Source organism: Molossus molossus, unplaced genomic scaffold (genome assembly GCF_014108415.1).
Source record: "Molossus molossus isolate mMolMol1 unplaced genomic scaffold, mMolMol1.p scaffold_m16_p_33, whole genome shotgun sequence".
Lineage (NCBI taxonomy): Eukaryota > Metazoa > Chordata > Mammalia > Chiroptera > Molossidae > Molossus > Molossus molossus.
Window position 1 is genome coordinate 175,461 of NW_023425370.1, and position 24,420 is coordinate 199,880.

The 24,420-nt window shown below is 47.9% G+C and overlaps 1 protein-coding gene and 1 pseudogene across 1 annotated transcript in view; both read left to right on the top strand.

The window, feature by feature from the left end:
* The window catches only part of ARHGAP39 (Rho GTPase activating protein 39), a 54,545-nt gene that overhangs the window by 14,978 nt on the left and 15,147 nt on the right, over window positions 1-24,420 (top strand). Inside the window, exons 4-6 of the mRNA XM_036281243.1 lie at window positions 10,078-10,161; window positions 20,698-22,069; window positions 23,173-23,734. Coding sequence (XP_036137136.1) covers window positions 10,078-10,161; window positions 20,698-22,069; window positions 23,173-23,734 — 2,018 coding nt within the window. The remainder of the gene's footprint in view (window positions 1-10,077; window positions 10,162-20,697; window positions 22,070-23,172; window positions 23,735-24,420) is intronic.
* On the top strand, window positions 11,957-15,707 carry LOC118643285 (annotated as a pseudogene).

Here is a 24,420-nt window from a genome sequence, read left to right on the forward strand (position 1 = left end):
CCGGGGCCGGGGACAAACTACAACCAAGGTACGTGCCCTTAGCGGGAACTGAACCCAGGTCTCTCTGGTCTACGGGCTGACGCTCTAACCTCTGAGCCAAACCGGCCAGGGCCATATCTCTTATTTTTAAAGTCATATTTTCTGATTATCACTGGTAAGTAGACAATTGATTTTTATGTCAGTCTTGTTTTTTTCACTTTTGTTGAGTGCTTATTAATCTCATTAAAGATTCATTATCCATCTCCTGAGATGTTGGCCAGCTGTCCCAGGAAGGCCAGCACCCTGGCTTTGTCTTAGGGCTCAGGCTGTAAACCTGCTGTCCCGGTGACTCAGTGATGCTGCCCGCCAGGCTTGGGGAGCCCTCCTGTGGCTTTTCCCGTGAGTGGGTGTAGTGTTTCATCAAATATATGTTCTGAGTCTATTGATATTGGTGTTATAGGTTGAATTTTGTCCCCCTAAGCCCCAAAAAGATATGTCAAAGCCCCAAAAAGATATGTCAAAGTCCTAATCCTCTGAATGTGACCTTATTTACACATAAGGCCTTTGCAGATGTAATTACTTAAGATGAAGTCACCTGGAGTAGAGTGGGCCCGCATCTGGTAGGACTGGTGTCCTTATAAGAAGACAGAGACCGCCCTGGCCAGTTTGGCTCAGCGGTTAGAGCATTGGCCTGTGGTCCAGAGAGACCTGGGTTTGGTTCCCACTAAGGGCACGTACCTCAGTTGCAGTTTGTCCCCGACCCTGGTTGGGTTGTGTGGGTGGCAACCACTCAATGTGTCCCTTTCACGTCGATGTTTCTCTCTCTCTCCCCCTCCCACTCTATCTAAATAAAAAATGGAAAAATGTCCTCGGTTGAGGATAAAAAAAAAAGACAGAGACCAGGAAGAATATCCTGTGCTCAGGGAGGCAGGGACTGCAGCAATGCTTCTGCGAGCCAAAAGCTGTTTGCATCTGGGACAGTGTCCCTCAGGCCTCCAGAGCAGCCAGCCTGGTTGGCCCCTGATCTTGGACTTGTGGCCTCTAGATTGTGAGCATGGGTTTCTGTTTTAAGCCCCTATTTTGTGTGGCATTTTTAAAATTATTGTTATTCTATATTTCTTGCATTCCTGGGACACTCCATTTGTGTAATTTTGTAAATAGATTCAGGTTGCTAATGTTTTGTTTAGGATTTTGTCCATGTTGATCAGTAAAAATGGCCTTTACCTTCTTCCTCGTTCTGTGTGTGGTTGGTTTTCATATCCACTCTGGCAGCATTGCCTACGACTCTGTCCTCCCACCGTTACCTGGTTCTGTGGGTGTGGCCAGAACCTGTGTGCCATCGAGGCCAGTAGCTGTCTGCATAGATTTTTAAGTACTGATTCAATTTCTTTAATGCTTGCAGGAATATTTATAAAATGTTTTTCTATTAAATGGTCCATTTATGTGTTTATAAATATATTGGCATAAAGCTACTTATAGTGTTCTTTCTAATTTGAAATCTTGCCCCCTGTGTAACCCGAGGTTGTGCGCGTACTCTCCATTATTCAGCTTTGTCGGGAAATTTGTGCTTCACCAGTTTGTTCAAAGGACCACTTTTGGCTTCAGTGAGCTTCCCTTTTGTATTTTTGTCTTTTCCTTATTTGACTTTATTCTTCTTTATTTGACATTTTCTTATTCCTTCTTTAACTTACTGTGTTGGGAGCTTAACTCATTTGTTCTCATTCTAAAATGAATTTTTAAGGTAATAGATTTCCCTCAGCATACTGCTTTCATTTTATTGCACAACATTTGGCATGTAGAATTGTCTTTAGTTTTAAGTTTTTTCTATTTTAATTACGATTTCTTTTTTTACTCATTTGTAACTTAGAAATGGCTTAATTTCCAAAACTATAGGTTATTTTTTATTCATGTTCTTGATGGTCAACTTAATTTTATTTTGGTTACAAAACATCTTTTTTTTTTTCAATTTTTATTAATTTATTTTTGTTATAGATGTTTCTCCTTTTTCTCACACCTTCCTCCCCATCCCACCGCCCCCCAACTCCCCAGCATTGTTGTCTGTGTCCATTGGTTATGCATACATGCATATAAATTCTTTGTTTCATCTCATACACTCCCCCACCCCCCTCCTCTAAGGTTTGTCAGTCTGAACCATACTCTTTTCTATGTTTCTGGGTCTATTTCATTCATCAGCCCACCTTGTTCATTATATTCCACAAATAAGTGAGATCATGTGGTTTTTGTCTTTCTCTGATTGGCTTATTTCGCTTAGCATAATACTCTCAAGGTCCCTCCATGTCGTCTCAAAGGTTAAGAGATCTTTCTTACAGCTGCATAGTATTCCATTGTGTATATGTACCACAACTTTTTTCATCCACTCATCTATCGATGGACACTGTTTCCAGATCTTAGCTATTGTAAATAGTGCTGCTATGAACATAGGGGTACATATATTCTTTCTGATTGGTGTTTCAGGCTCCTTAGAATATATTCCTAGAAGTGGGATCACTGGGTCAAATGGCAGATCAATTTTTAATTTTTTGAGGAAACACCATTCTGTTTTTCATGGTGGCTGCATCAGTCTGCATTCCCACCAGCAGTGTACTAGAGTCCCCTTTTTTCCACACCCTCGCCAGTACTTGTTGTTTGATGATTTGTTGATGGCAGCCATTCTGACAGGTGTGAAGTGATACCTCATTGTTGTTTTAATTTGCATCTCTCTGATGATTAGAAATGTTGAGCATTTCTTCATATGTCTCTTGGCCATTTGTATGTCCTTTTTGGAGAGGTGTCTATTTAGATCCTCTGCCCATTTTTTTTTTTTTTAATCTTTGCCTGAGGACATGTTTGCATTTATCTTCAGATAGAACAGGAGGGAGGGAGGGAGGAAGAGAGAAAAGAAACATCAATGTGAGAGAGACACATCAACTGATTGCCACCCACACAACCCCAACTGGGGCCAGGGACAGACTGCAATCGGGGTACGTGCTCTTAACGGGAACTGAGCCTGGGTCTTTCTGGTCCACAGGCTGTCACTCTAACTGCAGAGCCAAACTGGCCAGGGCCCTCTGCCCATATTTTAATTGGGTTCTTTGTCTTCCTTTTGTTGAGTTGTGCGAACACTCGATATATTTTGGAAATTAACCCCTTATATGATGTATCGTTGGCAATTATGCTCTCCCATATAGTGGGTTCCCTTTCCATTTTGATGGTTGTTTCTTTTGCTGTGCAGAAGCTTTTCAGTTTGATGTAGTCCCACGTGTTCATTTTTTCCTTTGTTCCTGTTGCCTTAGGAATTCTGCTGCATATGATGTCTGAAATTTTGTTGCCTACATTTTCTTCTAGGATTTTTATGGATTCACGAGTCACATTTAAGTCTTATATCCATTTTGAGTTTATTCTTGTGTATGGTGTAAGTTGATGGTGTAGTTTCATTTTTTTGCATATAGCTGTCCAATTTTCCCAAGTCTGTTTATTAAAGAGGTTGTCTTTACTTCATTGTATGCTCTGGCCACCTTTGTCAAATATTAATTGAGCATATTGCCTTGGGTCCATTTCTGGGTTCTCTGTTCTGTTCCATTGATCTATATGCCTGTTCCTGTGCCAGTATCAGGCTGTTTTGATTACAGTGCCTTTGTAGTATAATCTGATATCTAGTATTGTGATCCCACCTACTTTGGCCTTCTTTTTCAAGATTGCTGTGGCTATTTGGGGTCTTTTTTGGTTCCATATGAACTTTTGAAGTATTTGTTCTAGTTCTGTGAAATATGTCATTACTATTTTGATAGGGATAGCATTGAATCTATAGATTGCATTGGGTAGTATTGACATTTTAATTCTTCCAATCCATGAACAAGGTGTGTGCTTCCACTTTTTTATGTCTTCCTCTATTTCTTTTTTCAATGTCCTGTAGTTTTCTGGAAATAGGTCCTTTACTTCTTTTTTTCTTTTTTTTTTTTTTTTTATCAAATTTTTTTTTTTTTTATCCTCACCCGAGGTCATTTTTCCATTTTTTTTTGTTCAGGTAGGGGGGGGAGGGGAGGAACAGAGAGAGAGAGAAACATCGATGTGAAAGGGACACATCGAGTGGCTGCCACCCGCACAACCGACCAGGGCCGGGGACAAACTGCAACCGAGGTACGTGCCCTTAGCGGGAACCGAACCCGGGTCTCTCAGGACCGCAGGCCGACGCTCTAACCGCTGAGCCAAACCGGCCAGGGCGGTCCTTTACTTCTTTGATTAAGTTTATTCCTAGGTATCTTACCTTTTTTTGCCTCATTGGTAAATGAGATAGTTTTTTTAGTTTCTCTTTCTGCGAGTTCATTATTGGTGCATAATAATGGCATCGACTTCTTTCTTTTTTTTTTTTTTTTATCCTCACCCGAGGACATTTTTTGATATTTTGTTCAGATAGAGTGGGAGGAAGAGAGAAAGAGAGAGAAACATCAACATGAAAGGGACACATCGAGTGGTTGCTGCCCACACGACCCAACCAGGGCCGGGGACAAACTGCAACTAAGGTACATGACCTTAGTGGGAACCGAACCCGGGTCTCTCCAGACCGCAGGCTAATGCTCTAGCCAAACTGGCCAGAGCTGCTGTTGATTTCTTGATGTTAATTTTGTATCCTGCTACCTTGCCAAATTGGTTTATTAAGTCTAGTAGGTTTTTGATGGAGTCTTTAGGGTTTTCTATGTATAATATGTCATCTGTGAATAATGACGGTGTTGCTTCCTCCTTTCTAATTTGGATCCCTTTTATTTTTTCTTCATGTCTGATTGCTGTAGCTAAGACTTCCAGTACTATGTTTAATAAGAGTGGCAAAAGTGGGCATCCCTGTCTTGTTCCTGTTCTTAAGGGAAGTGCTTGTAGTTTTTGCCCGTTGCGTATGTTGTTGGTTGTAGGTTTTTCACAAAGCATCTTTTTTTATTGAGACTTGCTTTGTGGCCTAAATCCTGAATTTTTGTAAATGATTTTATGACTGCTTCAAAAATAATTTATACAAAACAATGGGACTTCCAGTCAAGATGGCTGCGTAGGTAAATGCAGTATCACGTCCTCCCACAACCACATCAAAGTTACAGCTAAAGGCGGATGGGCTGGCCCCACACCTACGTGTGGCGGATAAAAGTCAGGAGGACACTTTGGCTGGGAGCGTCCTTCCTGAGGACTGAGGGGTCCCTGTCCCACACCAGGAGTACCGCTCAGGGTTCCAGTGCCAGGAGGAGAATCCCCATCACTTCTGGCTGGAAAAACCAGCGGGAACTGAAGCTCAGGGAGGCTGAGGTGGCTGGAGTCCCAGGCAGCTCCTCTTAAAGGGCCTGCGCACAGACTTATTGGACTCACTTCCTCTAAGCTTGGAGGGGAGGCAGCTTGAGGGGCACCAGAGACATACAGGGAAGAACTGAGCCGGTTGGCATTGGAGCGAGGGTTGGAGACGGGCTTTCTCGGGGACAAACTGCTGTCAGAGGCCTTTGCTCCGTTAGTGAGCCCTTCCCTGGGGCGGCAGACAGCCCCCATATATGGGACTCCAGCAACCTGGCTCACACTGGTTGCTCCGCCCTGGTAATTCCCTGAGGCCCCGCCCCACCCAACTTTCAGGCCCACCCAAGCTGTTGCCACTTGCTTTACCATAGGATTGGCCTATCTTGGATCCTGCTTCAGGTTTTCCTAAATTCTTTCAAACAAGCAGCATATGGTATCAGCTAGCCCCATACCTCTCGTTAAGTAATACATAGAAACAAACACAGGGAAGCAGCCAAATTGAGGTGACAAACAAACAGGTCCCAAATTGAAAGAACAGAAAAAATCTCCAGGAAAAGAACTAAGCGAAATGGACATAAGCAATCTAACAGATGCTGAGTTCAAAATACTGCTTATAAGGATGCTCAATGAACTTAGTGAGAACCTCCACGAACTTAGTGAGGGCCTCAAGAGCATAAAAAAGGACCAGTCAGAAATGAAGGAGGCACTAACTGAAATAAAGAATAATTTACACAGATTCAATAGTAGAGTAGGTAAAGCCAAGAAGCAAACCATCGATTTGGAATATAAGGAAGCAAAAAACACCCAATCAGAACAGCAAAAAGAAAAAAGAATCCAAAACAATGAGGATAGTGTAAGGAGCCTCTGGGACAACTTCAAGCATGCCAACATTCGCATCTTGGGGGTTCCAGAAGGAGAAGAGAGAGAACAAGTAATCGAAAACCTATTTGAAACAATAATGCAGAAAACTTCCCTAACTTGGTGAAGGAAATAGACATACTAGTCCAGGAAGTAGAATGTCCCAAACAAGATGAACCCCAAGAGGCCCACACCAAGACACATCATCATCAAAATGCAAAAGGTTCAAGACAAAGAGAGAATCTTAAAAGCAGCAAAAGAAAAGCAGTTAGTGACCTACAAAGGAGTTCCCATAAGACTGTATCTGACTTCTCAAAAGAAACCTTGCAGGCCAGAAGGGAGTGACAAGAAATATTCAGAGTAATGAAAAGCAAGAACCTACAACCAAGATTACTCTATCCTGCAAAGCTGTCATTTAGAATAGATGGGCAGATAAAGAGTTTCCCAGACAAGGAAAAGCTAAAGGAGTTCATCACCACCAAATCATTATATGAAATGTTGAAGGGTCATTTTGAAGAAAAAGATAAAATATATGAACAAACAAAATGGCAATGAATACATATCTATTGACAATGCAGTCTACAAACAAAATGAACAGGCAGAACAGAAACGTTCTCATAGATACAGTTCCCTATTGGTTGCCAGATGGGGGGCGGGTTGGGGGAATGGGTGAAAAAGGTGAAGGGATTAAGAAGAACAAATTGGTTGCTAGACTGACAAACCTCAAAGAGAGGGGGGTTGGGAAGAAATAAACCAAAGAATTTATATGCATAACCAATGGACACAGACAACAGTGTGGGAAAAGGCAGGAGGGGGTGGGAGTGGGGAGGAGGGGGTCAGTGGGGGGAAAATGAGGAACATCTGTAATATATTCAACAGTAAAGATAAAAAAATTTTGTTAAATAATTTATATTCTCTGTTTGTTAGGTCTAGGGTCCTCTCTGTGTCCATTATAGCAAATCCGTTAAGTGTATCAATCAACTTTTTTTTTTGTCTACCAGATATATAGATTCTGAGAGGTCAAGTCTCCCACTGGAATGGTAGAATTTGCTGTTTCTCCTTTAAATCTGTCCATGGCTGCTTCCTCTGTGTGGAAGCCATGGATTGGTTGCACATAAATGTGGAATTGTTCCATCTTCATGGTGAAAGTTTCCTTTTGTCATTTTGCAGTCATCATTTTTACCCCTTGGCATGGTTTTTGTCTTGAACCTTCATTTGGTATTAACTCCGTGACACTGTTTCTCTTTGGTTACTATTTGCCTCTTAACATCTTCCCCAAACTGTAATCCTTTATGCTTATATTTTAGGTGTTTTTATAAGTAATGTATAGCTGTTTGGTTTCTTTTTATGCATCTGAACACCTGTCTTGTTTGGCAGGAAGGTTGCAACTATATTCACTGAGATCACTGACCGATGCAGGGAAAGGGTTTAGTTTGTCATCTTTGTATCCTGTCAGGACATGCTTCTCCTTGTTACCCTTCCTCTGGTATCTGTGCCCACGCCATGCCCTTGATGTGGCTACCCTGCATCTTGCTGTTAGAGCGTGTCCTTGTGGGCCCACCTTCTTCCTGGCGTGCTGTTCTTCACTCCATCCCTGCATTCTGTGCACCTCTGCCCAGGGATCCTTCGGGGCTGGGATTGGTACAGCCACCAGAAGTGGACAGCAGGGTAGTAGCCCCAGCACCTGGCTTCACCAGCTGATCTGTCAGTTGGGGGGGCTCACTGGCACTTCAATTTTTATTTCTTATTTTCCAAGATTGTCATTTTTGCCTCATGATCGTTTAACCTTTGAGTTTTCTCTGATGTAAATTGCCTGTTGATATATTTTTACTCATATTTATTCTGGAGTTGCTGGCTGGCTTTCTGTGTTTGCAGGAGTTCCCTGAGTACTCCAGATATCCATTCCTTGTTGGTTTCGGACGTTGTAAGTCTCTTCTGTTCTGTCACCTGCCTGCTCTCTGGTTCCTGTTGTCCTTGATTTTGATGCAACCAAGTATACAGGTGTTTTGCCTTGTGGTTTATGTTTTCATTGTTTTGTTTAAAAAGTTCTTTCTTGCCCAGCCGGTGTGGCTCAGTGGTTGAGTGTCGAACCAGAGTTTGCCAGTTCGATTCCCGGTCAGGACACATGTCTAGGTTGTGGGCCCAATCTCCAGTGGGGGGCATGCAAGAGGCAGCCAGTCGATGTTCTCTCTCATTGATGTTTCTATCTCTCTCTCCCTCTCCTTTTCTCTCTCTCTAAAAAAATCAATAAAGAAAAAAAATTTTTTTAAGTTCTTCCTTGGCCTAGGTCCAGAGATATTCTCTTACATGTCTTGTATTAACTTCATAGTTTTATCTTTAATGTTGAGGCCTGAATCTGTCTGGAGCCACCTTGGTGTGGGGCCAGGAGGGAGTCAGGCTTCATCTACTAAACTCCCACCTTGGCCCCATGGTGTGACACGTATCCCTTCACCACATGTGGACTTGATCCCCCAATCCACACAGCCATTCGTCTGTTCGTACGCCAGGGCCACTGAGACCCTGGGAGTGCACTGCACTTATGTTGAAGTCTCCCTTTCTCCTCTGCAGTGAAGACTGTCTTAGCTTGTTGTGGACTCAGAGCTCAAACCATGCTGTTCGCAGGTCAAGTGTATTGCGTAAGCAAACACTACATTGCGGTCTCTCTTAATACTTGCAATAGTTTTTCAGTTGATTCTTTGTTTTTCTAAGTTGGCAACTAATGATAATTTTATCTCTTTCTTTCAAATATTTAAATTTCTTTTTAAAAAACCTTATTGCATTGACTAGCATTTCCAAAATTATTACACATTGGAACTGAGCACAGATGTTCTTTCCTGACATTGATGGGTGCGCTTTCATCATTCTGCTGCTGAATATTGTGAATATGCATATTCTTGGTCAAATTAAGTACATTTTCTTCTACTTCTGGATTACTGAGAGGTTTTTTTTCCTTAATTTTTTTTCTTTATTGATTTTAGAGACAGGAAGGAAGAGGGAGGGAGAGATAGAAACATTGATGAGAGAGAACATCGATTTGCTACCTCCTGCTTGCCCACCACTGGGGATCAGGCCCAGAACCTGGGCATGTGCCCTGACCGGGAATCAAACCTGCGACCTCTTGGTGCATGGGTCAACGCTCATCCACTGAGCCACACCAGCCAGGCTTACTGAGAGTTTTAAAAATCGTAAATACATATTAATTTGATCTATGCCCACTTATTCATTTTCCAGGTATTGGGTGCCTGTTGTATTCCAGACCCCCTCCCTCCCTTAAGTACCTTACCATCCCCATCAGGGTATTTATAACCCTGCTTCCTTCTCAGGTCATCTGGTCATGTCTGGTTGAAGCTGCGTGTCTCATGAACCCTCTCACTTTGCCCTTTGATAGCAGCTCCAGTTCCAGTCATGCAGGCTCCTTAAATCCAGGATGACATTCAATGTCCTGGCCTGCCCCAGCCTCTGGGTAGTGCCTCAGTGGGGCTGTCTCTGCTGGCGGGCAGGTAGGCCTCAGTCCATCCATCCATGCCGTGTTCGAGGCACTTCAGGCTTAGGGCAGGTGAAATATGTGTTTGCCCTGATGAAGGGGACAGCTTTGTGGGCAGGAGCCAGGACACTGGGGTCATTCCTGAGAAACATAAAGGGCAACACCTATATTCTTTTTTTTTTTTTTAATTGTTTTAATCCTCACTGCAGGATATTTTCCCATTTATCTTCAGATAAAGTGGGAGAGAACCATTGATGTTAGAGAGAAACATCAGTCAGCTGCCTCCTGCACGCCCCCTACTGTTCATCGAGCCCACACCAGGAACATGTGCCCTGACTGGGAATTGAACTGGGACCCCTCAGTCCATGGGGCGATGCTTAATCCACTGAGCCACACCAACTGGACAACACCCACATTCTTAAAAGGGAAAGTGTGCTGTTCTAAATGGACACTCAACGTTCCTGCCATATTTTCATTTTTCTGTATTTCAGTTCTTCACCACCAGGACTGTTCCTTGAGAAGGACTATGAGGTTTACCGGGATTACAATGCAGACGGCCAACTTCTTCACTACAGGTAGAATCCACTGTCGCAGGCTTGGCCCTGTCTTCTGACCAAGGGTGGTTTCATTGTCAGCTCTTGGGTGGGCTAAAGAGTCTGGCTCAGCAGGAAGCAACTAGCTTGATGTGCATGGCGTGCAGGCCCTGCACTAGCCGGTGGGACATGAAGAGTGGCTGGTGGGGCCTCTGGTACCTGGGCAGAGGCCTCCTGGAATGGCACCCAGGCTCATGTGGCAGCTCTTGGTCCTAGAAGAACCTTATCACTGCCCACCTTGGGGGATCATGGAGTCATTGTGCTGCCCTCGGCCCCTGGATGAGTAATAAAGCCCTGGCTGGTGGGGGGTCCTCAGCATGCAGTCTTCCTGGGAGATCCTGGCCATGTACCAAACACTTCCCAGGTGAAGGGGGAACATTGGTTTTAGTCATAGGGAAGAGGGCTTGGGCCTCTCTTTGGCCCTGGGTTTGACCTTGCAGGGTGTTGGAAGGTTCTGGAGATGATGCTTGGGACCCCTAACAGCAGCAGCTGTTAGGCTGAGTGGGGCCATCCCTTGGCCAGCTCCTGTGTCCAGGCTGCAGCAGGAGTCTTCTCCCCCGGCTGTGGGGGTCCAGGTGGGTGTGTGCCCCCAGCACAGACCAGCAGTAACCCCAGTGTTGGGAAGGAATTTGAGGACATGAGGGCTTTTGGCAGTTTGCTCCAACAGTTTTAAAGATTGAGCTAGGAAGTGGTAACTGTACCTCAACACACCAGGAGGGGATCTGAGCCAACCATGGTCCAGCTATATGGCTGTGTGACCGGGGGTGTTTTCCAGCCTCCCTGTGCCTGTCCTCTTCAGTACAGCGAGGTGTGGGCAGCTGACTGGGTGGGCCTCTGCTGCGGCAGTGTTGTAAAGCTTCCCGAGGTGCACGGGAACCTATACCCGTGGGAATGTGGGGCCTAGAGACTGAAGACAGATGCTGACAACTCCAGAATTAAACAAAAGTTTATTAAGGAAACTTATGGACAGAAGCTGAGTGTTGGATCTTTGCACTCCAAAGGGGATGTGGGCTTCGTATGTGTGGCCTCTAGGAGCACACATGGCTAAACCGAGTGGCACATGTCTTAAGGCAGCAAGGAACTTAATGGGCTCACTTATCTCTTTTAGAATATTCCTTTCAGGCGCTATGGGCCCACCCCTCCTGGGGTGAATGCGCCATCACTAAGAGCATCTTGCTTCTTAAGATGGTGTCAGTCGCATCAAGCGACTAGAAAACATTTTGCCTCACAGGTCAGGTTCCCAGACTTGCCCACCTGGTCTTTGCCAGTGCTGCCTTGGCCCTGCCATCCTAGGTCCTAGCAGGGCTTGACATGAGACCAGGTCGTTATTTTATGAGTGGATGCAGTCACTCAGAGCCAGAAAAAGAGGGAAAGCTAACATTTATGGACAGAGTGGGGAAGGGATGCCACCACTCTCCCCCCAGGAGCTGTGGACAGGGTCTGCAAGGAGGAAGGGAAGCAGGAAGGAGCCTGTCTAGGTGCAGCCTGTGCCACCCACCAAGGTTTTGCACTGAGCAAGGCAGGGGCAGGGATGGACAACCCGCCCAACTCTACATGGAGGGGTATCAGCGGGCCTGAAAGTTTGCAGAGCAGTGGAAAGGTTGGATAGTTCAAGTTGTTTTCAAACATCACTTCACATGTGTGGTTCTTGTGTTATACGTGAGTGTGCCTCTGTGGGTTGCATTTACACACTAGTGCAGGGGTTTCCTCTAGGGCCCATGGTGTTGGGTCCAGGTGTCACACAGAGCAGCCACTTTCCTGAGGAGGCGGCAGCAGAATGGCCCTTCAGGGCTTTGATTTGGTGAGGAGCTCTCTGTTCTGCTTTTGAAACAGGTCCTGGGAGGAATGCCCTGTGCTAAATGGAGCCCTTTGTCCCTGCACCTGCCCTTTCAACACCTGCTTCCACCCTTGCCTGCTTGACTTCTAGCATTTCTGGAAGCAGTGGAAAGTTCTGCTTCCTTTGGATAACCAAGCAGTCTTTGCTTTTTTTAGGGACGGGTGGTGTCTCTCTGCCTGGGTGCCCCCACCCTAGCAGAGTTGACAGGGAATTAGGGAACAAGGAGAAGCTTAGGCCTCCTGGGTTTGGGGAGCCGTAAAGACACTGAGGTCTAAGGGCAGACCAGGGAGACTGCACTGGGTAAACGGGTCGCTCAGTTGTCCTGGAGGGAAAGCTGAAGAAATCCTAGATGAGAAGCAGACAGCAGGCCTGGAAACTGGATGTGAGGGTTCAGGGTGGAGCCCCAAGATACAAACACATTATGGGGTCCTGTAGGCATGTAGAGTGTGTGGCTGTGGAAAGGCCATGAGGCTTGGCCTGGGCATGACAGGTAAAGCTGCCTGCACCGTGGGTGAGCGCATGATGCCTGGAGAGACAGATGAGGGAGATGCCTCCTCAGACCAGAGACTTGCTGGGCTATTGGGAGGGAGCAGCACTTGGCTGTGGTGCATCTGCTTTCTGTAACTAAGGACCATCTCCGGGCCTCTGAGAATCACATCCCCATCTGTGACATGAAACCTGCAGGGACCTTGGGCCTGTCTGGAGGATCAAATGAGAGACTTCTTGGAGGTGCTTGGACACAGAAGGGCTATAGCACTGGCCCTCGACCCCAACCAGGGGCTCTGTGTGCGTGGCAAAGGGGAGGGCTGCAAGTCTTCCTCCTGCCTCGTTCTCTCCCATCTCTTCCTGGGCCAGATGGAACTACTCTCAGGTGCTAGAATGGCTGTTGTCATCTTACCAGCAGCCTCTCACATGCTCTGGACTCTCTGCCTGACACTCTGGCCCACCATCCTCATCCCGCAGCACAACTCGATGGCTCATGACTGACAGGCCAGCAAGGCACCTCCTCAGCCCACAGTTCTCAGCATCCTTTGCCGCGCAGGGATCACTTTTTACGTCACACCCTCACAGAGGGCCTCACACAGGGACTGAATCTGCTGAGTGGAAAAAAGGTGTGAAAAGTACTCACTAGGTGCTTCCTATGTTGGTACTGAACTAAGGACTTTATTGTATGCACGTTACATTATTTAATCCTCTTAAGAGTCAATGAGGATACTAAGAGATGATAAGTGATTTCCCCAAATCCCATTGCCATGGAGCAATGGGCTGGAGTTCAGTCCCAGATCTCTTAACTCCAAAGCCAACCCTTGGGGTTTGCTGGCTCCTGGCACTGCCACCTTCTCCTCTGCCTGGTTGGCGTAAGCAGCAGGCTAGGTGCAGCCTCCAGCACTCAGGAGCAGAATTCCTAGAAATGGACGCCTGTATCCTGAGACCTGCTGCTGTCTGACTTCTCCTTGTGGTAGTGAGGCCTGCCTAGCTGCTGGGCATTGTCATTGACCAGTAGGGTTTGATCCTGGCTATGCTGAGTGGGCTGTGTGCAGGCATTCTGGAGCGGGCCCTCTTACTCACCCTGGGTTCATGTCGCCAACCCTAGTTCTCCAGTCCCCACCTCTCTCAGCCCCAGTAATTAGGACTTGTGGCCTTGTCCAGAAAGGCCCAGTGGCAGTCAGAGGACAGAGGTAGAGGGGCCAAACTGCACAACTGATGTCTTAAGATGTTGGGATTTCCATTTTCAGCGATGGTGAATTAACTTACCTAAAACCAACTTGCACACCAAGAACAAAATAGACAAAATCACCCTGAAGCCATCAGCTCTACTGAGGAACAAGGACTTGAGGGCCGAGGTGTGGAGATCTGTGCAGGCCAACACACACATGATACTACCTCTCCCTCAGGACACGGCTGAGAACCCAGGGGCTCAAATGATCACAGTTTTTCATACCATTTTTCAGTCATTATAATTTCAGTCTAAAATTAACAGAACTGATTAAAAACAAAAACAGATCCAGAGGAATTTACATTTTGGAGTTATCAGACACTGACTTTAATAAATATGATTCATATGTACAAGGTATAAAATTTTTAAAACTAAAATGATTTTACCAAGATAGATCACCTTTTGGGCCATATAACAAACCATAACAAAATTAAAAGACTAGAAATCGTACTCTAATTGTTCTTGTATTACAATGGACTTTAACTGGAATTCAATAACCAAAAGATAACTGGAGCCCTGGCCTGTGTGGCTCAGTTGGTTGGGCGTCATCCTATGCATGGAGAGGTCTTGGTTTGATTTCTGGTTCTGTGCACCTGCCCGGGTTGCAGGCTCGATCTGCAGGAGGCAGCCAATCAATGTTTCTCTATTATCCTTGTTTCCCTCTCCCTTCCTCTCTCTCTAAAAAATCAATATAAACATATATGTTTAAAAAAAAAGAAAGAACCCTGACCAGTTTTGCTCAGCGGTTAGAGCGTCAGCCTGCGGTCCGGAGAGACCTGGGTTCGGTTCCCGCTAAGGACACGTACCTCGGTTGCAGTTTGTCCCTGACCCTGGTTGGTCATGCGGTGGCAGCCACTCGATGTGTCCGTTTCACATCGATGTTTCTCTCTCTTTCTCTCTCTCTCCCTCTCACTCTGTCTGAACAAAAAATGGAAAAATGTCCTCGGGTGAGGATAAAAAAAAAAGAGAGAAAGAAAACTAGAAAATCGACAACTATTTGGAGATCAAACAACACACTTCTAAATAACTCATGGTTTAAGAAGAAATTTCAAGAGAAATTTTAAAATATTTTGAACTAAATAAAAATGAAAGCACAACTTATCAAAATTTGTGGGATGCAGCAAAGTCAGGAAAATTTTTGTCAGTGAAAAGATCTAAAATCATCTAAAATTTCACTTTAGGAAACTAGAAAAAGAAGAGCAAATAAAATCCAAAGTAAGAAGAAGAAAATTAGTAATAAAATTTAGAGCACAGGGAAGCAAGGGCGCTGGGCGCCCGCATCCCTCAGGCTCTGGGTGGTCCTGTGGAGCCCGGCCCCACAATGGCATGGGAGCAGGGGCTGGGGTCCTCCTTGCCCCCTCCTCCTATCAGCTTCTGGACACTGTGCTCCAGAACCTCTACGACTTTGGAGAGACAGAAGATGAAGCAGAAGAGAAAAGGATCAGAAAGAAAAGGGAAAACAAGAAGAGAGATGTGGTGACTCCAGTAGTATTGAGGGCAGAGCCCGCTCCCCCACCTAGTTCTCTTGTAAGAGGCCAGAGGAAGAGTGCTTTGAGCTTCTTCTCAGAGCTCAGAGAAGAGGCGCAGTGTGCCCCTGATGTGAACCCCACTGGTGTCCCTGCGGGACCACAGGTCCTTCATACTGCAGCATCTCCCTCCCCCTTGACCAAGAAGGAGCCAGCAGAAGTGGCTGAATCCCACAGCAGAAATAAAACAGATGCCAGACCAAGACGAGAACACAAAGACCAAAACTAGTATCCTTGAGAAAGATGTGAATATATAAGAATTTAACTTAGAAAAGGCTTGGCTGGAGGTACACTGGTTTGGGATCATGAGGTATGAAAAAGGAGAGTCCTGGAATGGGAATGCGCCGTTATGCTGGGTGCACAGCCTCCCAAAAAGAGTTATGTGAATTACAAAGTTTTGCAGGAGCAGATCAAAGAAAAAAAGGCATCAACGGAAGAAGAAAAGAGAATGGCCCACCCAGCCAGCCAGTGTGGTTCAGGGGTTGAGCATCGACCCATGTACCAAGAGGTTGCCAGTTCAATTCCTGGTCAGGGCACATGCCCAGGTTGTGGGCCCGAACCCCAGTGGGGGCCATGTGGGAGGCAGCCAATTGATGTTCTCGCTCATCGATGTTTCTGTCTGTCTCTCTCTCTCCTTTCCTCTCTTTCTGAAAAAAGCAATAAAGAAAAAAAAAATTTTTTTAAGAAAGAAAAATTCTTCCCAAGTGGCTACATGAAGTGGTCTGTGAACTAGAGGAGGAATGGGGAAGTGCCATCACACTGAAACTGGACCCATGCAGGACTTCCAGACTGTTCTGACTTACTTCATATTTCATAGAGAGCTTTTCTAGGGAAAAAGTCAGATAGAATTGAAAAAGCTTCTGGTTGCTGAAGTGTCTGATGGCCCCTGTTGGGCCAACTACACACCATGTGAATGAAAAGTAAACCTATTGGAAAAATAAATAAAATAAAAATTAGAGCAGACATTGATAAGATTGAAATTGGGAAATTAATGTTAACAATTAGCAAAACAAAAAGCTGGTCCTTTGGCCCTGGCTGGTTTGGTTCAGCAGTTAGAGCCTCAGCCCTTAAACCAAAGGGTCACCGATTTGATTCTGGTCAAGGGTACATGCCTGGGTTGCAGGTTTGATCCCTGACCCCACTTGGGGTTGTGCAGGAGGCAGCCGATCGATGTGTCTCTCTCATATCGATGTTTCTCTCCCTCCCTTCCACTCTATCGAAAAAAATCAATGGAAAAATATCCTTGGGTAAGGATTATCAACAACAAAAAAAGCTGGTTCTTTGAAATAATTAATAAAATCAATAAGCATCTAGCCAGGCTAAGAAAAAAGACACTAGTATCAGACATGAAAGAGGAGATATCACTGTAGAGCCCATGGGCATTAAAAAGATAATGAAAGCCCTGGCCGGTTTGGCTCATAAGATCAGCGGTTGGAGCATTGGCCTACAGACCAGAGAGTCCCGGGTTCGGTTCCCACTAGGGGCACATACCAAAAAAGAAGATAATGAAAGAATTATATGAATAAGTCTGTGGACACACATTTGATAACCAAAATGAAGTGAACCAATTCCTTGAAAGATACAATCTTCTAAAACTTGCACAAGAAGAAATAGACAATCTGAATAGGTCTATATCTCTTAAATAAATTGAATCAATTATTAATAATCTTCCAAAACAGAAAGCACTAAGCCCAGATGGGTTCTGGCAGATTTTTTTGGAAGACAGAAGCAGAAGGAATGCTTCCTAACTCATTGTGTGAGGTCAGCATAATCCTAATTCCAAAACCAGACAAAGACATTACAGGAAAAGAAAACGACAGACCAATCTGCCTCATGAACACAGATATGAAAATCCTCCACAAAATATAAGCGAATCAAATCCAATAATGTTTTAAAAGAATTATACAGCACAACCAAGTGGGATTTATCCTAGGTATGCAAAAATCAGTATAACCCATCACATCAACAGGCCAAAGAGGAAGAAGTCGTGGTCATATCAACAGATGCAGAAAAATCACTCAATAAAATCCAAAACCCATTTGTGATGGGGGAAAAACACACAACACCTTTCAGTAAACTAGGAACAGAGAGGAATTTCCTCAACTTGATAAAGAATATTTACAAAAAACCTCTATCTAACAACATACTTAATGGTGAGAAGCTCAAAGCTTTTCCATTAAGATCAGGAGCCAGGCAAGGATGTCCTCTCTCACTCCTGCTTTTCAACACCATACTGGAAGCCCAAGCTAGTGCAATAAGGCAAGGAAAGGAAATAAAAGGTGTACAGATTGCAAAGGAAAAAATAAAACTCTGTTCACAGATGACATGTTCATCTATGTAGAAAATCCTAAAGAAGCTACTACACACATTAAAAAAAACAAAAAACAACTTCTAGAACTAATAAGTGATTATAGCAAGGTTACAGGGTACCAGGTCCATGTATAAAAGTCGATTGCTTCCCTGTATACTAACAATAAACAAGTAGAATTTTAAACTAAAATCAATACCATTTACATTAGCAACCCCAAACTGAAATACTTAGGTACAAATTGAATAAAATATGTAAAATCTATAAGGAAAACCACAAAATTCTGATGAAAGATATAAAAGAAAAACTGAATAAATGGAGAGGTGTTCCATGTTCATGAGTAGGCAGACTCAATATTGTCAAGATGTCAGTTCTTCCCAGCTTGATCCATAGAGTCTTTACAATTTCAGTAAAAACTCCAGCTAGTTATTTTGTGGATAGCAACAAACTGATTCTAAAATTTATATGGAGAGCCCTGGCCAGTTTGGCTCAGCGGTTAGAGCGTCGGCCTGCAGTCCAGAGAGACCCAGGTTCGGTTCCTGCTAAGGGCACGTACCTCGGTTGCAGTTTGTCCCCGGCCCCGGTTGGTCGTGCGGGTGGCAGCCACTCGATGTGTCCCTTCACGTCGATGTTTCTCACTCACTCTCCCTCCCATTCTATCTGTACAAAAAAAAAAAAAAAAAGGAAAAATATCCTCGGGTGAGGATAAAAAATAAATAAATAAAAAATAAAATTTATATGGAGAGGCAAAAGACCCAGAATAGCCAACACAACATTCAAGAACATCGTGGGAAGACCATTATTTTCTGCTTTCAAGGATTACTATTAAGCTTCTGTAATGGCCCTGGCCAGTTTGGCTCAGCAGTTAGAGCGTTGGCCTGCGGACCAGAGAGTCCCGGGTTTGGTTTCCGCTAAGGGCCCGTGCCTCGGTTGCAGTCTGTCCACAGCCCAAGTTGGGGTCATGTGGGTGGCAACCAGTCGATGTGTCTCTCTCATGTCGATATTTTTCTCTCTCTCTACTTCCCTCCTTCCCTCTATATAAAGATAAATGCAAAAAAAAAAGTCCTTGGGTGAGGATTAAAAAAAAGCTTCTATAATGGAGACAGCATGGTAACGGCAAAAGAATAAACAAATGGATCAACAGAACAGAATAGAGAGTCGAGAAATCTGCCCCATAAATATAGTCAGCTGGTCTCTGACAAAGGTGTAGGGGCAATACAATGGAGCAAGACAGTCTTTTCCATAGATGGTGCTGGGACAGCTGAACATCCACGTGCAAAATGCATTTAGACACAGACCTTACACTCTTCACAAAAATTAGCTCAAAATGGATCACAAACTTAAATGTAAAACACTAAATTTAACTCCTGAAAGATAACACAGGAGAAAACCTAGATGAGCTTGGGTATGGTGGTGATTTTTTTTTATTTTTTATCCTCACCCGAGGACATTTTTCCATTTTTTGTTCAGACAGAGCAGGAGGGAGAGAGAGGAAGAGAGAGAGAGAAACATCGACGTGAAAGGGACACATCGAGTGGTTGCCACCCGCACGACCAACCAGGGCCGGGGACAAACTGCAACCGAGGTACGTGCCCTTAGCGGGAACCGAACCCGGGTCTCTCCGGACCGCAGGCCGACACTCTAACCGCTGAGCCAAACCGGCCAGGGCTATGGTGGTGATTTTTTAGATATAACACTAAAGGCACAATCCGTGAAAGAAATAATAAGCTGAGCTTTGCTAAAAATTAAGAGCTTCTGTCTTGGCTGATTTGGCCCAGCAATTAGAGCGTCAGCCCGCATCCCAAGGAGTCGTGGGTTCGATTCCAGCAAGGGCATGTATCTCGGTTGCGGTTCAGGAGGCAGCCAGTCGATGTGTCTCTCTCACATCGATGTCTCTCTCCACCCCCCGCCATCTGAAGATAAGTGGAAAAATATCCTCAGGTGAAGATTTTTCAAAAAATGCTTCTGCTCTGTGAAAGACAATGTATGAGAAGACAAGTTAAGATAGAAAATATTTCCAAAAGACACATCTGATAAAGGACTTTTCCAAAATACCTTAAAACTCAATAAGAAAACCAGATTTTAGATTTTAAAATGGGCCAGACTTAAACAGACACCAGAGAAGATGTAGAGATGGCAACTAAGCACGAGAAATGTTCCACAGCATGTCGTCAGGGAAACGCAACTTTCTTGAAAGCAGCCCAAAATCACTTGAGGGAGAGAGCAGGTGGCTAGAGGTGAGCCCCACCATCTCTTCTGGACTCTAGGTCCAGTACTTGGAGTGGCCGCCATGCTGCCCTCAGGCAGAGTGCAGTGTGGACGTTGAGTCTGAGTACCTTCCAGCCTCGACCCAGGGGCAGTGTTGCCTGCGTTGTCACCCAGCAAGTGAGGCTCAGAGTCCAGCATGGCCCTCAGGGTTATGGGTGCCCTTGGTCTGATTTGGGGTTTAATAGGCACCAGGGAGCAGTTTATCATCTCTGTCCAGGTACAGAGTCCTAACTGTGAGGGCAGAGTCACAAGAAGACACAGCCTTTCTGTAGCTCATAGGAGCCTCAGTGGTTGAAAACAAGGCCCAGAATGCCCATGCATGGGGGCACAGGGTATGGGGCCGTGCTGAGCTTGTGAGGTAGGCCTACAGGGAAATACACTCACCAAGCCACAGTCAGAGAAGCCTCTGGGAGGGCTGCCCCTGCTGTCCATCACAGAAGTGGTGCTGGGCTGGGATCAGAGCAGAGACAGCCATGGCCCTTGCAGAGAGTGTCCAGTTCGGGGCCTGGGGGAAGCTCCCTGGTGGGAGAGCCTCCCCGAAAGTCAGGTGTGGGAGGGCAGCTCCTGGGACAGGAAGGCAGCTCTTCCGGGGCTACAGCAATGAAGGGTGCACTGGTCCTTTACAGGGAGCCCTCTTATAAGTACCAGGTCCCACAACCCACTGCCCCCATGGTGTGAAGGGCAGGTGAAGAGAAGGAGAAATGACCAGGCTTTCTGGGCCCTGACTCCAGACATGCTTAAGGCCAGGGTGGGTGGGTGATGGGTCCAGGCTGGCAGCAGGGCCAGACTTCCACCTCTGCCAGGTAGCCTGTGCCCCCCTAGGACCTTCTCCAGGTAACCTGTGCCTGTCCCTTTCCACCAGGACCTCCTCCCTCCGGTGGAACTCAGGCACCAAGGAGCGGATGCTCATCAAAGTTGCAGACCGGGAGCCCAGCTTCCTCTCCCCCCAGGGCAACGGGTACCCCCTGGACAACCAGCCTGGGGGCCGCTCCCGCAGACCCTCGGGTGGGCAGCACTCACCCAGCATGCAGACATTTGCCCTGGACACAGACGGCTCGGTCTTCTTTCCTGAGCGGAGGCCATCACCCTTCCTGAAGAGGTCTGAGCTGGGGAGCTGTTCCCCACTGCTGGCCCAGCCCCGCAAGCCTGCCTGTGACTCACAGCCCTCCTCCCCACGCTATGCCTATGAGCCTCCCCTCTATGAGGAGCCCCCCATTGAGTACCAAGCCCCTATCTACGATGAACCCCCCATGGATGTGCAGTATGAGGCCAGCGGGGCTTGCCAGGGCGGCTCACCCCAGCGGTCTCCAGGCCGTAAGCCAGTGCCCTTCCCGCAGTCGCCCAAGCAGGCTTCCGCCTCGCCCTTCCAGCAGCTGGTGCTCACCCGGCAGAAGTGCCCAGAGCGCTTCCTGAGCCTTGAGTACAGCCCCGCCGGCAAGGAATATGTGCGGCAGCTGGTGTATGTAGAGCAGGCGGGCTCGAGCCCCAGGCTGCGGGCAGGCCCTCGGCACAAGTACACACCCAACCCTGGTGGGGGCTCACTCTCCCTACAACCCAGCCCCTGCCTGCTGCGGGACCAGCGCCTGGGGACCACATCCGGGGACTATAGCAGCATGGAGGGGCCTGAGCTGAGACATGCCCCTCCGCCCTCTCCACTTCCTCAGGCTCAGGACGATGCCATGTCCTGGTCCAGCCAGCAGGACACCATGTCCTCGACAGGCTACTCCCCGGGCACCCGCAAGAGAAAGAGCAGGAACCCCTCTCTGTGTCATGCTCCCAGTGGCACATCTACCGACAGCCCTGGGGACCGAGATCTGCTCCCGCAGTCCCTGGCTGAGGAGCGGCCCAAGTGTGGCCCCAGCCTGGCCCCAAAGCACATGGAGGCTAAGACAGGCGAGGCAGATGGGGCACGGGGCGGGGCTGAGCCCTTCCTGGCACAGGCAAGGCTGGCCTGGGAGGCGCAGCAGGCCCACTTCCACATGAAGCAGAGAGGCAGCTGGGACTCCCAGCAGGATGGCTCAGGCTACGAGAGCGACGGGGCTGTGCCACTCCCCATGCCAGGGCCTGTGGTGCGCGCCTTCAGTGAGGATGAGGCCTTGGCCCAGCAGGAGAGCAGCAAGCACTGGCAGAGGGGCGCCTTGGAGAGGCTCGCCTTCCCCCAGATCCTGCTCGAGAAAAGCGTCTCTGTGCAGACCAACCTAGCCTCACCCGAACCCTACCTCCACCCGTCACAGGTACAGGCACACAGCTGGTGGGCAGGGGTGGGGCAGGTGGTGGTCCCAGCATGTGGTGTGGCATTCACTGCTGCTGACTTCCATGTGTTCTGGCAGCAAATAGCTCCAAGGACTCCCCCAGGGCAGGGCTCCCTCACCTCTGTTCCTGGTAAGGCCCACCCAGGTGCTGGCAGGTCACCTGAGGGCCAGAGGCCATGCCCTGATTCCAGGCCATGGAGGCAGGGGAGATGGGTGAACATGCCCACCGAGTCTGACCCTCTTTCCCACCAGTGAATGGGCTGTCAGGTGAGGAGCAGTGCAGGCAGGCATGGGCACTCTGGTGGCTCAGAGCCCTTCCCAACAAGGCTCCCATACCAGCCCTGTGGCCGGAGGCCCCAGGACCTTGGGTTGTAGCTGTGGCTGAAGCCAAGGCCTGGCCAGATGGTCCTTCTGGGGCAGCACCAGGCCTAGGAACCTTCGTGCACCTTCTGTCTGGGTCACATGCTGGGAACTTGGTGCCCCAGAACTTGGAGTAGGCTGATGTTCTGGTTCTCACCTCTTGACCTGCTTAATGAAGCCACATAGAGGGTCTACCCTGCATCTGCTCAGAACTGGCAGTGGTCAAAAGGCCTCTCAGTGTCAGGCTCCTCATGTCCACTCCCAGCCCTGCCAGGAAAAACATGCCCAAGGGCCCAGAGACCTTGGGTGGTCCCTGAGCCCTGTGGCAGCTAAGAGCACATTTCTGTCCATGGCTTGTAGCACAGGAGGACAATGGACAACAAGACAGACAGGAAGAGGCTTCCTCCAGATCTGTGCTGGCCCTCCTACCCTTGGTCTTGGGAGCAGGGAGGGGGCCGCTCTGGCTCCCTGCACAGCCTTGCGTGGAAAGGATGCTTGCACATCTTTGAGGCCGGTAGAACTGAGGAGGCACAAAGCTGGAGGCGCAGGCCTGGCCTCACCCTGGGGATACCCAAGTGTTGCTGCCCTGCCTCCCCTGCCAGCCAGTTACCTGACAGCGCCACCCAGCACCTTGGGGCCAACGTGGGGGAGGGGGTGACCTTGCCTCTCACCTGGCTGGGTCAGGTAGGGTCCCCACCTCCTCACAGCCTCTCTCTCCTTCCCAGTCCGAGGACCTAGGCTCCTGTGCCCAGTTTGAAAGCAGCCGACAGACTCGCAGCGTCATGCCCAGTGCCAGCTGTGTGTTCCCCACGTTCACTCTACGCAAGCCGTCCTCAGAGACTGACATCGAGAACTGGGCCTCCAAACACTTCAACAAGCACACGCAGGGCCTATTCCGGCGGAAGGTGTCCATCGCCAACATGCTGGCCTGGAGCAGCGAGTCAATCAAGAAGCCCATGATCGTGACCAGCGACCGCCACGTGAAGAAGGAGGCGTGTGAGATCTTCAAGCTGATCCAGATGTACATGGGTGACCGGCGTGCCAAGGCAGACCCGCTGCATGTGGCCCTGGAGATCGCAACCAAGGGCTGGAGCGTGCAGGGCCTGCGGGACGAGCTGTACATCCAACTGTGCCGGCAGACCACAGAGAACTTCCGCCTGCAGAGCCTGGCCCGGGGCTGGGAGCTCATGGCCATCTGCCTGGCCTTCTTCCCACCTACACCCAAGTTTCATTCCTACTTGGAGGGCTACATCTACCGGCACATGGACCCTGTCAATGACACCAAAGGTAAGGCCCCCAACGTGCGGCCCTTGGCACCCCACGCTCTGTCACCAGCCAGGTGAGGGCCGAGCTGAGAGCTTCATGGCCTGTGCTAGGCGGCACCTCAAAGGCAACAGGTATGTGAGGCAGTTGCAACCCCTCCAGGCAAACGCCTGGGTTTCCATTGGAGCTCAGAGTCCTCAAGGAGCCCCTCCTTGGCACTGAGGCCCTGAGAAGAGCCGTAGGCCAACAGAATGAGGGCCAGGACGAGGATGCATGGCATCCATGTCTCAGCCAATCGGTGTCCACTCTGCCCTGAGGCCACTATAGCTGGTTGCCCTACCTGATGAGGGCAGGGAGACCACAATTGGCCCATGTGCACTTGCTGCATTCACTTTCAGATATCCTTTGGCCTGGGGTGTTGACCACCCTGGTCAGGTTCAGGCTGTCTGTTCTGGGGAGAACTGGGGTCCTAGAGGAGGGTTCCTGAGAGCAGGGAGGAGCATGATGACCATAGCATGTATTGGGCCCAGCACTGGGTCTGGCAAGACCAGCAGGCCATTAGGGTGCTGCAGGCTGAGCTGGTCCTGAGCTTCCCCAAGGGGTCAGAGGTTGGGACCACCACAGGTAGCCACCTGCTGACAGCTGTCTCGGGCCAAGTACAGGGCCAGTTTCCACCCTGGGCTCCCAAAGGCCAAGTGTCGGGTTCATCT